The sequence below is a fragment of the Calidris pugnax genome, unplaced genomic scaffold, assembly GCF_001431845.1.
Source record: "Calidris pugnax isolate Ruff unplaced genomic scaffold, ASM143184v1 scaffold4, whole genome shotgun sequence".
Lineage (NCBI taxonomy): Eukaryota > Metazoa > Chordata > Aves > Charadriiformes > Scolopacidae > Calidris > Calidris pugnax.
Window position 1 is genome coordinate 4,837,516 of NW_015090781.1, and position 17,019 is coordinate 4,854,534.

Consider the following 17,019-nt stretch of genomic DNA (forward strand, 5'->3'; position numbering starts at 1 on the left):
GAGGGGCGGCGGGGGCTGGCGACGGGAGGTGGTGGTGGTCGAGGGGTCCCCGCCGCCGAGGGGCAACGCGGCGGCCGGTCTCAGCCCCGCGGTCCGGCGGAGGAGGGGAGAGCGGCGCGGCTGCGGGGGGCAGAGGAGCTGAGGCTGAGCAGCACCACCTTCGCGCTCAGCGGGGATGCGGCGCACAACCAAGCCATGGTGCACTGGTCCGGATACAACAGCAGCGTGAGTAGCATCACCCCTGCCCGGCTCTGAGCTGGGGGGGTGTCTCTGTATGTGTGTATTTTGGGGGGGGTGTCTGTGTGTGTGTGTTTTTGGGGGGGTGAGCCCCCTGTGCCCACCCGCCGGGGTAGGAGGGTGCTGGGAGGAGAGGGGAGCTCGGCGGGCACCTTGCTGTTATTGCTGGAGGGAGTGAGGGGGGACACAAGGAGCGATGGCAGTAGGAGAAAAGAAAAAAAAAGTTTTGCTTGGGGAAAGATGAAGGAGAACGGGAACACCTTCCCCCCCCCGCCCCCGAAAGCAGAACCGGGATAGCGCCGCCAAAGGGGCCGGAGCCTTCTCCCTTATGGAGGGGAAGACCCCCGGCTCCCCCCGTCCATCCTGTCCGTCCCCTCTGCCTGTCCCCCTGCGCTCTGGCTCTTCCCATTAACACACCCCTGGGCACGCTTCGCTGCCCCTGTGCCAGGGGGTGAAGGGTGTCCAGCGGGGGTGGAAAAGCCCCCCCTCTTCTCCCCTCTGCCTGCTGGCCGCTGGAGAGAGCCCCCGAATTCACAAAGGGGTGGAAAAACCCCTCAGCACGTTGAGGGACTGAAAGGAGGCAGGTAGTGCGAGCCCCGTGAAAAGTTGAGAAAAACCAAAAAATTTAAAAAATCGATGAGATCTCCCGCCTTTTTCCTGAAGTCAAAAATGAGGAGTAGCTGAGGTGTCCCTGAAAGTCTGTGGGACTGTGTGTGGGGTGTCCCAAAAGCCCACACGCTGTGGTGACAGTGCAGGGCCCTCCCTCACACCCCGCTTTGCAGCGCCCGGCAGATGGCTGTGGATGGAACTTCAATTTTCTTTGAACTTGGGATCAGAAATACTATTTCCACTCCGATATAAAGCCTGAGAACAGGCATAATTTAAAGGACTCCAGGAAACCTTTATGTCTGGTGACAATATTCCCATTATTCTGATTATTATAGCTTGTCGCTGCCTTGAAAATGCCTCTTTTATTGTTTTGCCACTATTGGAAATGGGCATAAAGCAATTAACAGCATAGAACAGATTGGCTGGATTTTCAGATACACTCTTCATGAAACTGATTAGTCATGAAAAAGCAAATTGTCTATCTATCTGTCTCTATATAGCTATGCATCAGCTATAGCTTCCTAATGTGCAATTCAACCACCTCTATTTTTTTGACTGGAAGTTTTTTTTCCCTCTATTTATTATTACTTAGGCAATAATTCTGACAGCAATGTAGATGTTACTTTGATTTAACCAATTTTTAAAGGCAGTTGTGTTTGCCAGACATGAATTCCACTCTCATTAGAGATGAAAGCAAACATTCAAGAGAAAACAGCTGCATGGTATATTTCAGCACTACACTTGTCTCTAGGATTATTTATTTTTAATATAACATGGCATGTAATGAAGAAAACAATCTATGTGCCCTCTCTTTTGTTTCATTTCGGTGCTGAATCAAAGGGTGTTAAGCAAAAGAAGCTAAAATCCCCCTCATTCCTTCCCAGCATGGATTTCCAATAGTTTTGAGTATTTCTGGTTAAAGTAGCAGAGAAAACTCATTCTGTAGGTATTTGCAGGGGAAAGAAAGGTTATTTTTTCAAAAGTGCAGGTCAGAAAGTGATTTTCACAAAATTCTCTCCCCTTTCTTGGTTTCTTTTCCAGAAATATGCCATTTAAATAACTAGTTTCCTTTATTCTTTAACTCCAGGTGACTGAAAAGGGTAGTAAAGGAAAACGTCTTGATTGTTCATGACTTTCTATTAAGATTTTGCACCTCAAGATACCGTGCATTGAAAGCTCCCAACTCAAAAGCACAAGCAAAAGCAAAAGGCTGCTGTTTATTGCCAGCGTGGTGTTTGTAGGCAGGAAAAGCAAAAGCACGTTAATAAATATTAGCGTTATCTTCTCATGATTTTTCCGATACGAGGTTTAGTATCTTGAGACTTTTTCTCTCCCGTCTCTTGGAGAAAACACACTGCATTCAGTGATTAATTGGATTTTTTCAAAACAGCGTAGAGGAAAAGTTAAATGCTTGAACCTGGGTCCTTTCATTTATTGGCAGAGAAGGCTGAATCCAATGTCTGTTTTTCTGCTGCAGTTCAGTTTTTACCTAATTCTACTGTTGGGGTGGCTCTGGCAGGGGAACACCAAGCAATTTGCCCAAGGTCACTCCGGGAAACACTGTGGCTTCTTTTGCTGCCACGTTGGTTCCCAGTCTCTCACCTCAAAGCATCTATTTTCTTAGGTCACAGTAGATACAAAGCAGAGGGAAAGTGTATTGAAAATAGACAAAAGATATTAACTCATGTGTCATGATTATGCCAGGTGACCTGGGAGAGCAGGTAGGACATGCCTGGGTGCTGTTGTTTTCAGGCTACTAAAGCAGCAAAGAGGCGTGCAGCTTGCTTTTACCAATCCCCTGGTACTTGAACAGGCTTCAAAACCTAAGCTTTTGTCACTTATGATTTATTAAAAACATGATCAATCAAATTTCATGCAGCGAAGCAGTATATTTCAACTCAGGCATTAGTGGTGGGGGACTCCTAACAACTGGGTGGATTTGCGAAGAAGAGGAAAGGATGGTAATAAAAAATCAGGTTTTTACTGGGATGTGTAGATCTACAGACATTCCACAAAAGGGAGATCTTTGCAGCTGCTGCATCTCCTGTTACCTAGAATGTTAAAAACCTTCTGTGGTTTTTTATTGTTTTTAATTATTTTAAGAGCAATGCACCGTCTGTCTGCTATCCCTCTTTTCTTCCACATCCCTCAAATCTCCATTTAACTTATTAAAAGATAATCCCTTCCAGGCAACAAACTTTTGTTTTCTCCGTTTGCAGATAGTGAGGTCAGGATTAGGATAGAGGCAAAAAGGCTGGTGAGATCGGGGAATTTGGGTTCTCTGCTTTGTCCTGCCCAGAGGCTTTTTCTCTGACCTTAGGAAAGACAATTAACCTCTCTGGATCTCCTCTTCCATGTTAAATGAGGATAGTACTACTTAGCTACCACAAAGTGGTGGTGTGGAGCAGAATTCATTTCTGCTTTGTACAGTACCTGCAGGTCTTCAAGTGGAAATTGTTAGGAAAATGCAAAAATACTGCTCTGTGTAGAAATAGGTTTGTGTTCTTGGGAAGGGGACTTGCCTTAATTCAGTGGGTCTGATATGAGAAAAAGGAGGCTTGTACTTGGGCTTCAAGTATCCGTCTGCCTTAATAGAAGCGTTTATTGAGCGAGGTCACTGAAGCTCTTGAGGGACCTCGTAGAGATCAGATAAAATGTTTTCTTGCTGGGGCCTTTCTGAAGGAAGGAGAATTTTAGTTGAAAACTACTATTATTCCCAGAAGATCTGCAAGCCATTCTTTTTTCAAAGCCATTCCTCTCTGAAGCTGTGTACAAATGTGCCATTCGGTGAGCAGTTGTATCCTCTGTGCTTGTTTTCCCTCTCTCTAGATGGTTATGTTATTGCATGAAATTTTTCCTTGTTCTGCTCACCAGATGCTCTCTCCAACCTCCCTGTGAAGATGATCTGATTCCTCAGATTATCTTTTCTACCTTGCTTTCTCCCTGATTTCTAAGATAAGGACCTGCAAAAATAAGTAGCAGCACCTTTAACGCTGTTACAGCTTTAAACCTCACTATCTTGTTTCTTGACAATAGTTTTTCCCAAGAGATTTCAACAAGCCACAGTGGATAAAACACACTTAACTCAGATTCTTCTCCCGATATGATCACTAGTGGAATGGTAAAGGGGGACTGTTGTCATTAGGTTTCAGAGTTGTCGCTCTGATGAATGTAGCTGTTTATAGGAAGTACTTAATTCTCTCCATGCTTTTTCCACCATGGAAGTGCTACAAAGTCTGTGGTATCGTGGGTGGGTTTTTTTCAATATGACAAGCAAAGATGCACATTTTTAGCTTTCTTTTAACCTCTAGAAGTTGTTTTCAATCCATTGCCTATGGAGAGGACTCAGCTTATGATGGTAGTGTGCTTTAGGTATCCCACACATACATGCCCTTGCCTTTACCAGAGGCAAACTTCAAACAGAAAGATGTGGAAACGTGCTGTGATGCCACGGTAAGAGCAGGAGAGGGAAATCTCTAGGGCATGTGCAATATTGCAAGTTCCTATACGACCCTAGGGGTTTGATTTTTTTTCATGTGATACAAAAAACGTCAGCAGTGTGTATTTATCTCTGTGCAGCGCAGCAGATAAACCTGCAGAAGTACCTGCATCCAAGTGGTACAGCTGGTACCTGTGCAGACCACACAACTGCATTGAGGACCATAGTGTGATCCAGGCTTTGAAAGCTGGGGAGGGCAGGATGAGAACTGGTGAGAGACTGGACTGGGGCCTTCTTTTATCTTGTCAGCCAAGCTATGCTGATTTGTCCAGAGGTCTGGTCAGCCCGTGGCCATCATCTCTACAGAGCTAAGGTGGTTGCGAGATTGACTCCAAGACTGGGAATATAAGATGTCTTTGGGACGATACTCTGGTAGAGAGGAGGCTGATAGTACTACAGTAGCCTACAGCCACGTGAAGTACAGTTAGAAAGAAGATGTAGCTTATCTTATTGGTTGAAGAGGGTATAACATGTGGCAACAGCTACAACGTATGTCAAACTGGATAGAAAGAGTTTCTTTTCAAAGAAAGTGGCGTGGCAAGGCTTTGGGAATCTTTGCCTTTGAGATTTTCAAGACCCATGTAGACTTGTTCTGATGGTAACAACCCTGCTCTGAATGGGCTGCTGTGATTCTTTTCCTCCTGCTCCCGCTGATCCTATTCCTTTACCCCGTGCAAGCTCTGAGGGCTGGCAGGGAAAAGCAGGTTGTACAAGTTCTCGCAGTGAAGCCTGTCTCTTCCGGGAATGATTCTCCTGAATGCTGCTGGCAGTGTTCTGGTGTGATCTGCTAATGTACTGGTGGTTTGATGCTGAGACATTACTCACTCCCATGGCGAATTACGAGCCGGGGAGGCTGATGGGCTTGCTGTGTGCCAGGTAGTTTTTCATTAGGATGCCTAGCAATGCAGCGTGTGATGGGCAGAACGAGGTGGGCAATATTTGCAATTCCAAACAGACTGCTATGCTTGGAAGGGAGGAAGGGGAGAAAATGAACCTTTAGGCAGGCAATGCTGCATAGAGTTGTCAGCCATGGGCAGCTGCCCCACCAGTCCAGTTGGATTTCAGTCTAGAGTGTTTACTCCTAGAGCGCAAGATAGGGACAGAACAATCATATTAATTGCACTGCATTTGGTAGGTGTTTTAATTGCTATTCTAGATTGTTTCTTTCTCAGATGGCTTTTGGCTAGGTTGTGGTCTCATTGCCACTGAAGGTAGGCTGTCTGTGTCACAATGGCTTGATGCATTTCCACTTTTCCACTACCTTTAGTAATGAAGTTTGCCACTGAAGTTCTTCTCCAGGACTTTGCCAATCCATTTTTAATTAACATTCAGATAGAAGATGGGGAAATAAAAATGAAACTCTTGCATGGCAATTGCTTTTATGGTTGTGTTGAGTCAGTAGAGCTGGAAGAAGGCGTCTGGAAAAGATTTTTTGGGGTTATTTCTCTCCAGACTGGTTTCATTGCAAAGTTAGGTCGATGTCCAGTGGGCGGGCCTCGATGTTTGTGGATTCCATGAAGCTGGCAGATTCCTTGGGTCGTGTCAATGCTCCCGTAGCTCAGAGCTCAGTAACAGAACTGCTCCTCTTCTAGGTGCCTGTCACCAGCTTCCCTTCAGGCCTCAGACTTTTTCATGCTCAGGGATGAAGCGTAGGATTTGTGGCTAAGCTTTCACAGTGATTTAAATGCAAAAAGAAATATGTGATTCTTTAATTATTTTTTTTTTTTAATAGAAACCATTCATCCAATTAGATGACAAAGTATTTTGAAAATGGGTTTGAGCAGATAATTGATGTTAGGCAGCAGAAATTTTTCCTAAAAGGGAGGTGAGGTGAGACAAATATTTTCTTAAATGCAAGGCTGTGGGAAGATGAAACTTTCTGAGAGTTTTGAAATTTATAGCTAGATTTGTAGAAAAGATTTTAGAAATATATGAAAGCGGTGTCATCTAATAGGCAAAGCATAGGTTAAGGAGCAAAGATTTTTAATGTTGGTTGTACTAAAGGATACTGGAAGCCAGTCTTGAAACAGCCAAGAATTTCCTGAAGTGATACCATAGTGTCATGCTCCTTAAGCTCCCTGGATGTCTGTAGATGGAACGGAGCAGAGCAGTACATGCTTACCTGAGTCAGTGCTCTCTTACAAATCCAGATTCATTTCAGGACTGAAGGCCAAGCCTGAGCTCATGGTTGGGATTGGTTCCAGGACAATTGAAAGGAACCTGTCACTTACGGAGTTAAGGCTTGATTCGGCTGGGATCTGGTCAAGTTTATCTTCCAGTGAGGATCTGTGTCTGAAGGTGTGAAGTCCAACCTGCCTCTAATTGAGATGGTAAACTAAATGACATGTTCCTTGTGAAGGATTGAATTCTGTAAATGCAGAGAGTCCCCAAAGTCACAAAGTATTTGGTTGGATCCTTAGTGCAAATTGATGTAGGATTGATCTAGGCCAGTTTACTGTAGCTGAGAATTTAATCTGCAGCATCCTAAGGCAGTGAAAAGTCCAAGGTAAGAATGAGAAGTGAGTACAGAAGTTAGGAAATGTGGGGCAACGCAGTGAGGAGACCTGTGGGCCCTTTGCATTCTCTGGATGACAGCCACAGGGCGGTGGGTGGATGAGTTGACTTCTCTCTTGTGCACAGCCCTTCCCTCCCTCTTGTTTGGCTCTGGGAGGTGGGGGTTTGACCCACACCGTAAGCCACGCTGGAGACCGAGCTGGTGACGTACTTGGTAGAGCCCAACAGGGATTTTCAGCTGAAATAACACTTAGTTGGAAAATACCGCTTTGTTGAAGCCACACTTTGCCTGCAACTTTCTTGGTTTGCTTGAACTCCCTCCAGGAATCCAAAGCAAACAAATTCCCAAATCCTACCGTCCCCTTAGTGCTCAGGGAAAAAGTGCAGCATCTTGTTAATGTTTCTTCAATGCAAAAACATAAAGGCAGGGCAGTATTTCCGTTCCTGCCTTTATGGGTTGTTGTGAGACTGAAGGGACTGAATAAAGTTTTGCTGCATGTTTGAAGAGCGTGACTGCGTGGGTGCTGAACATATTTCAGAAATAATCTGCTACGGCAATTTTAGGGTCAATTCCCAGCCCTTGTGGGCCAGCAGACTCCTAGCATATAATGAAAATCAGAAAAGATTGATGCTGAATAATCAAATATCTCTCTTTTTTTTTTTTTTTTTTTCCCTCTTTCTTAGTCCTGAAAGAGACCCAAATGCTCTGTAAATTGCACAGAAATGAGTGGCAAAGCCCACTTGCTCCAGGAGGGTCCCCGACGCTGATGCTCTCGTGCTGTTTTCTCCCCTTGGTGTTCAGATCTGCGGCACAAACGCTGGCCAGGCAGAGCCGCAGAGCACTACAGGGCCTCGGTGCCCAAAATAGCATCACTTTTAATTAGCTCCGGCGTGATTTGGACACCCTGGGGTGCAGGATGTGGGGAAGGGTGCCGGGTTGCTGGTGTGTGACAGGCAGAGCCGGGCGCTAGAGGGAGCGTGGGCATTTGCTAAAGGAAGGAAAATGCTGCAAAGGATGGGGAGGGGAGGGGGGGGCCGGGAAATACAGGCTGGAAAGACAGACGCTGCTGAAATATTGATATGAAAACCCGCTCGGAGTCATTGACTCTGTGAAACGCCTGCTGTCTGGGGTTCCCTGCGCGAGAGAGGAAAATAGTCTTAGCTTGCACTCGGCCGTGGCAAAGCCTTTCACCCCTCCTTGCAGCTGCTACTGTCTCCCTTTTGCCTTGTCTTATGAGGAGAGGCTGAGGGAGCTGGGGTTGTTCAGTCTGGGGAAGAGGAGACAGGGAAGACCTTATCGCTCTGTACAAGTACCTGAAAGGAAGCTGTAGAGAGGCAGGGGTTGGTCTCTTCTTCCAAGCTACAGATGATAGGACAAGGGGTAATGGCTTCAAGTTGCACCAGGGGAAGTTCAGGTTGGATATTAGGAAACATTTCTTTACTGAAAGGGTTGTCAGGCATTGGAATGGGCTGCCCAGGGAGGTGGTGGAGTCACCATCCCTGGACGTATTTAAGAAACGTGTAGACATGGCTCTTCAGGGCATGCTCTAGTGCCCAAGATTATTGGTTTGTGGTGGGATGTTGTGTGGGTGGGTGATGGTTTTGGTTTGGTGGTTGTTGTTGTGTGTTTAGGGGGTGGGTGGTGGGGTGTGGGTTTGTTTTTTTTGTGTGTGTGTGTGGTTGGACTTGATGATCTCTGAGGTCCCTTCCAACCACTATGATTCTGTGATTCTGTAATCGCTGCCAGGCTTGCTTTCTGAAGGTGGGAGTCCCAATGCCGGGGTCTCTCATCGGCTCCGGTCACCTCCAGCCTGAGCCTTGTGCCTGTAAAACCACCAGCATCCCCCCAGCAGTTCCCAGTGATGCTGCTGGGTGGGAGAAGGGATGTTATAAACCTTTAAGTGCCAGGCAGTGGCAGCCTGAATCCTGGCTGCTCCCGACTGGAGCAGTGTGTGCTCTCCATCTCCTCAACGGCCGGGTCCCGTTTTGTCTCTGGGAGCAGCCCCTGAGGAGAGCTGTCGATGGATGCCCGTGGCTGCCAACCTTCTCCCTCTCCTACACCAGTTTCAACTGGTAGGAGAGGGCAGTGGAGTTGTGCTTCATTGCATCTCTGCCAGATACCTGCTCTGCAGAGAATATGCTTGTCCTGACAGGTCCCTGCCACTTGGGACTCCCCAGTACTTTGACCAACTTGAGGATGTCACACAAGCCTTAGCATTTCTCTGCCTCTCTCCTTTTCTTTCTTGTGAGTGCCGGGGGGGACAGAAGGGACCAGAAGGGACCAGAATGCCTCCCGGCCGTTGCACATTGGGGCAAAATAATGTTTCTTCCTGGGAAAAGTGGTTGCACTTCCTGGTGTCCTTGCAACTAAAGTGGTTGGTTGTGACTTGGAAAAACTGGGAGTGAGCCACAGCAGATCTCTTAGGTCAATGGGGGGGCTAAAGGCCTCGGGATCCTAAAAGCAACTGCTTTGGCACTATGGCAGGCTATACCACGTGGGTACTGCGGGTGCATTTTCAGAGGATGGTGATGCTGCTGATACGCTCTGGAAACGCGTTGAGTCCTTTGTAGGGATTTGGAAGAGGACTCCAGTGAGCACAGAGCTCCTGCTGACTTTCAAGGCAGAGAGAAAAGCACGTGTTGAGTTCAGATGTGCTTCCTTGGGGCACCAGAGGCTGTGCAGGCAGATTGTCTCCATGATTTTTGGAGTGTGCCTAATGGGGGTGTGCTCTACCCCATGCCTTGGCTTCCCTGCCTACAAGGAGGAGTTAGCTCACCTGCAGGGCTGTTGCTGAGGCTTAAAACGGATGGATATTTGTAAAAGTTGTGGGGTGGAAGAGAATGCACAAAACACGATGATTTAGCTCTTGCCAAAAGAGCTTGAGGCTGTCACGGGTGCAGGGAGGAAGGAGTGGGAGCTCTAATTGGGTGTTAGCCTTTCCCTGCCGTTTGTGTCTGATTGGAAAATCCCCCCCGGCTGTGATCAATACCATCAGGTGCAGGCAAACAGGGCTCTGTCTGCAGCCCTTGCCTCTCGCAGAAGACTGGGGAGGGTTCCTTCTGCCCAAGGTAGGGGCGTGGATGACTGTGTATTTGTGGGAATTTTTCTGTTCTAGGCTTCCTGTCCTTTACCACCAAATCCTGCCAATTTTGTGCTTACAGGGTGATAGACATGACTGTACTTATAAAGCTCTTATGCTGCCTGTTTCAGCTGTGTATTTCAAAGGCCACTAAAAGGAAGGTCAGTACTATTAGTCTTATTAGGTTTTTATTTCCTGGGTGGTTTTTTTTTTTTTTTTCTTTTTTTGAGAAACTGGAGTGAGAGCAGGGATCTGCTCTGGGTTGTGCTGCTGATCCAGAGCTAAAGTTGGGAGGCAAGTTTTCTGGCTCTTGTCCCTTATTGATATGACTCCTTAATGACAGAGGACTTATTTTAATTCATCTGCCACAGCTCAGATGCTGGGTGTATTTTCTTTTTAGAAGAGATTGCATGAAAGAAAGGAAGAATAGGTGAGAAGAGGAGCTAAGAGAATAGGACTCATTAATAATAGAAAAGTGGATCAGCTAAAATCATTAACAGATTGATCAAGTTAAAGCACTGCAAAGTTCTGGCTGAAAGTGATTTAAAAGCATTTTTTTCTGCTGTTCTAATCCCTTTACTAGCATGGCTTCCTAGATTGAGTTATTTCAAATCACAGCTCCTTTTGAGCTGGATGAAAATTGACATGGTGAGACTGTGGGAGCCATGAATTTGGGCTTCCATTGGAAATACAGAGTCGGGAGGGGCGTCACATCTGTCAGCTGAGGGGGTTGGGAGCTGGCTCTGAGTTACGTGGTTTGTTTGTAATTGGTTGGAATAATTTAGGATGATAGCCATAGCAGGGTACATGTAGGTCTGTGTGCCTGTCTGTGCAATCTTGCCATGGGATAATGTAGTAAGATGCAAAGTTCAAGGGTCTTGTTAGCTTCTGGGATCACTAAAGTGGCTTCCCCACCCTTTGTGTTCCACTTCTCAACCCAAAGGGGGAAAGCCCTATGCCAAGTACCAGTGAAGGACTCCTGAGTGAGCCAGGGCAATTGGTACTTGAGAGAACAGTTATGTTAGAAGAGAGAGGATCTTTATCCAAGTGTGCTTTGGCAACTGTTGGAGCAACACCAGGAGAAAGCCCAATGCAGTCACGGTGTCCGTATCAGGTGTTACAGAGCTATAATAGAGGTGGTTCAAATATCACGGGCCAGACTTTTGTGGGTAGCTGAGCCTTGAACAGAAGGGCTTTCAGAAAAGCGTGGGGTATGGAACGTGGTAGAGAAAGACCTGGCCAGGGAACCCCACCAGATTATGATTTCTGCTGGGTGTTTTTGAGGCTCTGCCCCTGTAGCTGCACTGAATGCTTAGTTACGTGGCCTGTGAGAGCTGTCTGTTCTCCGACGGATCAGAAAATGGGTAAAATGCCTGGTTATTTTGTTAAGCAACAAAAGTTAGCCATCACTTATCGCTTAACAGCTTGCCCTTCCAGGACTCTGCTGTCTCTCTGTCTTCTGTCACCTCTGTCATAATCCCTCATTCCGCTGCCCGTTGGGAGCAGTAAATAGTGGCACTGGGTGTACTGGGCTGAGCACTGCAGGTGTGCTGGAGGGCTGGCTGTGGTCGATATATTGATCAGCTGGGGCCCTGCCAGCTATGAGGGTGGACACTGGGTGGCTTATGGTTCAGGCCAAAAATTATTTTGGGACCTGCTTCTTCCCTCAGCTGAATTTAGAGGAACTTCGTGTCTCTGTGAACGTTTTTTCCCTGTTGAATTCGGTTCAAATTGGTGAACAAGTTCCAAATTTATCCCTTCCATGCTAACTCACAAACAGCATGGTCTGTTTAGTGCAAAGCCGAAATTGTTTCTTTTTGAAGGCAACCTAAAACACAGTTATAGCATCAGCGCTGAGGCACCCTTAATTTACTTAATTAATTGTGTTTGCTGTTGATTTTTGCCAGCCTGCCTGGGAACTCTGTTCCTTTAATCAAAAGGCAACGTGGTTGGCAGTGTAGCATTCTCAGTTTGCTTGTACTGCATCTCTTTGTTGCAGGCTCAATTCTACCCTCCCTTCCTTTTAATTAATTTAAGATTATCTTCATTACTTGTTCCTACCTCACATGCTACAAGTAACAAAGCCTGCCTTTGAGTTGCTCTGAATTTGGTTGTGGAGGCTGTTAGCTTTCTGTGTGCGTTATTTTTTCTTTGTTATTATTTTTTTTTAATTTGTGCTTCCTGTTGTGCTTCTGGAAACAGGCAATAGACCAGATTGGGGAGAAGGTATCTTAATGGAAACTCACAGAAAAGGGAAAGAGGCAGGTCTAACTTCAGCACTGAAGAATGAGATCAAGTGCTAGATGGTAAAATAAAATATTGGATCATTTGGGAATGCCGTGTCTCCTGTAAAATGAGAGAGGCTCATATTCTTCCCCAAAGACAAAGGTTAACAGTCATGAAGGTCCCTGACCAGTGAAGGCTGTTCTCAGACTGGGGCCTGAATGAGCTGCAGAGAGTTTTTCACATGCTTGTCCTAGTGGAGGCAAGGGTGGGAGCGGGAGCTGATCCGTGAACGTGAGAGGACACAGGAGTGAGTTGAGATGTGTGTGAAAGCGTGCAGTGCTGTTGCTTCTGTTTCATAGCTCATGGGAAACATCTTGTCTAACACTGTGCATTCTTAGCTACGAGAGTTGTCTGTACCGTGCATTGCCCTTGGTAGATAACAGGTTTATCGGTACCAAACTTGCTATGCCTGTGTTTATCAACATGAGCTGCGTGTGAGCACCTGAGAGGAGGATGGGAAGGGACAGAGTGGAGCTTACCGTTTGGTTTTTTTCACATCTTTTAAAACCCCATTTCAATCACTGTGTGCTTATTATAAAAAAACAAACAAAAAAAAGGTTTTAGAAATGTAGAAGATACTATGCTTATGTTTATGTGTGTATAACTATCACTCTCTACAACTACTTGAAAGGACACTGTAGAGAGGTTGGTGCTGGTCTCTTCTCACAGGTAATTAACAATAGAATGAGAGGGAACGGCTTTAAGCTCCAACAGGGGAGGTTTAGATTGAACATTAGGAAGGAATTTTTCACTGAAAGAGTGGTTGAGCATTGGAATAGGCTGCCCAGGGAGGTGGTTGAGTCACTGTCCCTGGATGTGTTTAAGGGATGTTTAGATGGGGTACTGAGGGATATGGTGTAGGGGAGGACTTTGTAGAGTAGGGGAGATGGTTGGACTCGATGATCCCAAGGGTCTCTTCCAACCTCAATGATTCTATGAGTATGTGACCTGGTAACTCTAGAACTAGGTATGCAACAGTTCAACTAGATAAAATGTAAGTACCATGTAACCAGAGATGATTTGGAGCTGTAGTCCTGTTCTACCTGCTTTTCCCCCATGCCCCCTCTACGCTTTCCCACTGTTGCTTGTGTGCTCTGATCCCTTTATGTGTGATTGCAGGTCCCTTCCTTCTCCTTCCCTTGCTCTGGCCTTCGGACAGTGGCAGTGACTCATACAGTCTCTGGTGTGAGTCAGGAGTGAAGGTTTTTGTCTGTGCCTGGCAGGGTTGGATCTTGGCAGCCCTCAGCTATACACCAAGTTCCTTAGGTTGGACGCGGTTGTTCACGTGCTGCATTCAGAGACCTCATAAAGCATCTGTCCTCCCCGGGTTCAGTTCTGCTCTGCTTTCATCTGCAGATCTAACTGAGATCTAATTGATCAGATGATGGGAGGGAATAGTGAAAAAGAACTGGCAATTAGTTGGGGTCTGTCCTTGCAATCTATCCTGTCCTGAGCTAAAAGCATTTTTTCAGAAAATGCCTGTGGAGTTGGAGGCTTTTGAAAGATAAGTAGAAAACTGTGCTTAATGGTAAGCATTTGGGAACATGAGAGGCTTTTTTTGTTTTTCTCTTTTTTCTCCCCGGGTGTATGTACAGCACCTTGTACAAATCTTGGTCTTTAAAGAATGCTGTATATAATCCAGGTGATGTAACCTTCCTGTTTGTTTTTACCTGCATATATGGAATTTGAACTCCTGTAGAGGAGGCAGCGTGGGCATTCCCTACCAGGATGTTCCTGCAGACCACAGGTGATGGGTTGTGATGGGGTAGATGTGGGGTTTTTTGCTGTTTCTGTCTTTTTGGCGCCAGTGTGTGCTAGTCTCTGGGGTGGCACACTGGTCAGTTCTTGAGCTCTTTCTCCCTCCTGAATGTGGGGCCAGAAGACGTTTTGCTCCTGCGTGATAGTCCCCTGTGGAGAATTCCTGCTGACAGCCAGTGCTGGCTACAGGGAAGCTGGTAGCTATTTCAGGTTCATTCTTTATTTAAATGCTCTCCCTCCAGAGGCAGGTTTGTGCTTGACTTGTACTGATGTGTTTTCCTGGTGCATCCTTCTGCTATGGCAGCTCCTGCCCAGGGCAGGAACAGAGAATGAACATAATGGAAGGAATTAGCAGCAGTTTAAAAAAAAAAAAGTCTCCTGAGCAAGACACACACAGAGCTACTGGGAACTTCAGCAGTATTTTGTCCTATGCTGCTTTATGTCTGAGTCTTACACCCCCCCTGGGAGGGAAGGGAAGAAAGTGATTATTTGGAGTCAGTGTGCAAGTGTCTGGGATGTGGTCAATTCAGGTTAGACGTGCCATGGCTGAATGATATTTGGAGCTGTCTCAGACAAGAACTGGGCAGAGAAATGCTGTCAGAAGGCTTTTCTCCTACTTATTTAGGTCGATTGAGTTGAATGGGTCATTCTCACCTGCCAGGGTGCATAAATTACTGTCCTGCAAGCTAAAGCTTCAGACCACTGGTTAAATGGCCTGTCCTGCCATTAACTGAAGGGAGAGGAAGGATGTCAGTAAATACATATTACCCTTTCAAGGGATACTGCTCAGCTGATGTTCATGGTCCAAATCCACTCTGGTTTATGGCAAATTTATGCTGGCGTTGCTCCAATAGAGCTTGATTTATACTAGGCAAACAGGACCCTAATGTGAATATATCTGTGTGCAGCCTTAGCTTTGCCAGTTTGGGTCTTTATGTATCTCCTTGGCTTTGTGCCCTGGATTATTTCATTTATTTATTTATTTATGCATTTTTTCATTCTTGGGTTTTCTTTTCCATTGTCCTGAGCTTGGGACAATGAAAATGAGTTCCCTGATTGTGGGGGAAGTCTGCAACTTGAGGGATGAAGACTGAGGTATCATCACAGTGTGCACAAGTGTTTTTCTGCCTGTCTTGCATTAATGGGAAACTTGGAGATTCAAGTGCAAATTTGCTGGAGTGCACTAGCGTGTGCCTGTGTTGCTGGCATTAGCAACAGAAACATTGAAGCTCATTGGCTACCAATGATCTGGACACGTCAGGGTGAGAATTGCTGAGCTGGACTTGCCAAGTCTCTGTTCTTTTGAAATATTTCTAATGAAAACCTCAGTGTGAAAATATATTCTACAAGCTAGTGTGCTGGTTCTGGGAAAAGATGAGTGTCCATTCCTACTGCACACTCTCAAAGTGTTTCGGGCAGCTGTGTGCTCCGAGTTCACTGCTTTGCTAAATGTCTTTACTGCTTATGGGAGTGTGTTGTTTTGAGAGGTCTTTTGACTTGGTGACCATCCTGGCTCGTGGCGTGGTGTGTTCTCTTGCTGCTTTGCCCATTGCCTGAGCTCTGAATCACTTTCCCGAGTTCCTGTGCTGTGTAGCCACGCTATGCTGGTCTTTCACTGGTCCTGGGTTTAGGTTCCCCAGTAGCTCAAGTCCTGCTGGCTCATCTGAGGACCACAGCCAGTTCTTTATTGGGTCTTGGTGAAAGCCCAGAGAAATCATCTGGGCTTTGGGTCAGGAGTTAAGGCTCCTTAACTCTTGAGGCTGAATGACTTAAAGCACGAATAGACAGTGCAATAAGGGCGGTGTATTTATGAGAGCAAGTTCCCATTAACTATTCTCCTTGACAAGTTAAATATCTCTAGCTGTTCTGTCCGTTGTGGAACAAGATCTGATTCAAAGCCAGTGAATTCTTTGCATTTCTATTGAGTTTAATGGGGTTTGGACATGTGCCGAGGAACAGAAGATCAGATGTGCTGGATGAGACCAAAGGTCCATCTATTCCCAGTGTCACGTGTCTGACATTGCCCAGTAGCACAGCTGTGTCTGCTGTTAGTCATATCTGACATACCTAGCATATACCTGGAATCTAGCATGGGTAGTACGCAGAGCTCTCAGAGAATTTACTGCTCAGCTTGGTGGTTTTGAGTGTGTGTGTGGGGTGGTGGACAGAAGGGAAAGAATTTGGGCTTAATCTCCAACCCCCATCTCCACCCTCACAGGTCTACCCACATTCTGTCTCAGACCAAGCACAGGCTGTCATTCTGATTTTAAAAAAAGGCCACAACACCCACAACCAAACAACCAAAAAAGCACGTCTCCCTAATTTTTAAGGAATTATTTAAAGGATTATTTTTTTTTTTTAGAAAAGCTGAGATTTTTATTTTTAAAGGTTAAAACAAAACATTTATATTTATATACTTATAAAAGCAAATTCAGCACTATTTAGGAGATATAAAATATGCTGGCCTTTTAAGTTGCTATTTTACTGTAAAAAGTAGTGCTTGAAAATACTACCCTGTCTGATTTTCTGTGCTGTGTCTTGGTATAAACTTGGGGAAAAGAAAGTTGTGGTGTTTATGTGCTCTTGTTGGAGGAAAGCAGTGAGCTCCGTGGGTAAAAATAGAGATTGTAGTGTCTGATGCAGGACCCCACTCATAAGTTGCTTTGCTTTAATTACAGGAATTACCTTGCTGACGTGGGTTTGTCAGTCAGCAGGGAGGATGCTTGCATGCTGTTCCGGAGGTGGCCAGAAAGTAACAGTTACCTTAGAGAGGGGTGTTTGGGATTTTTTGTGGAAGAATTTTTTAAACTGAAAAATTCAAACTGAAAAGTATGAATGTGGGGGTTTTTTTTGTGTTTGGTTGGTAGGTTTTTTGTTTTGTTTGTGGTTTTTTTTCTAATATCGGTTTGGTAACATTTTTTCTTAATTATGGCAGCTGTCAAAAAGTAAAATCAAACGTCCTCCTCCTTGTCCTGGTTAGAAACTCACGAGTTTATAGCTGGTTGGGTTGGGAGGTTGGTGTGTTTGTGAGTGGAG

At 45.7% G+C, this 17,019-nt stretch overlaps 1 protein-coding gene across 1 annotated transcript in view; it reads left to right on the top strand.

Moving 5' to 3' along the window:
* Positions 1-17,019, top strand: part of SORCS3 (sortilin-related VPS10 domain containing receptor 3) — a 297,321-nt gene that overhangs the window by 378 nt on the left and 279,924 nt on the right. The window contains exon 2 of the mRNA XM_014957626.1: positions 29-225. Coding sequence (XP_014813112.1) covers positions 29-225 — 197 coding nt within the window. The remainder of the gene's footprint in view (positions 1-28; positions 226-17,019) is intronic.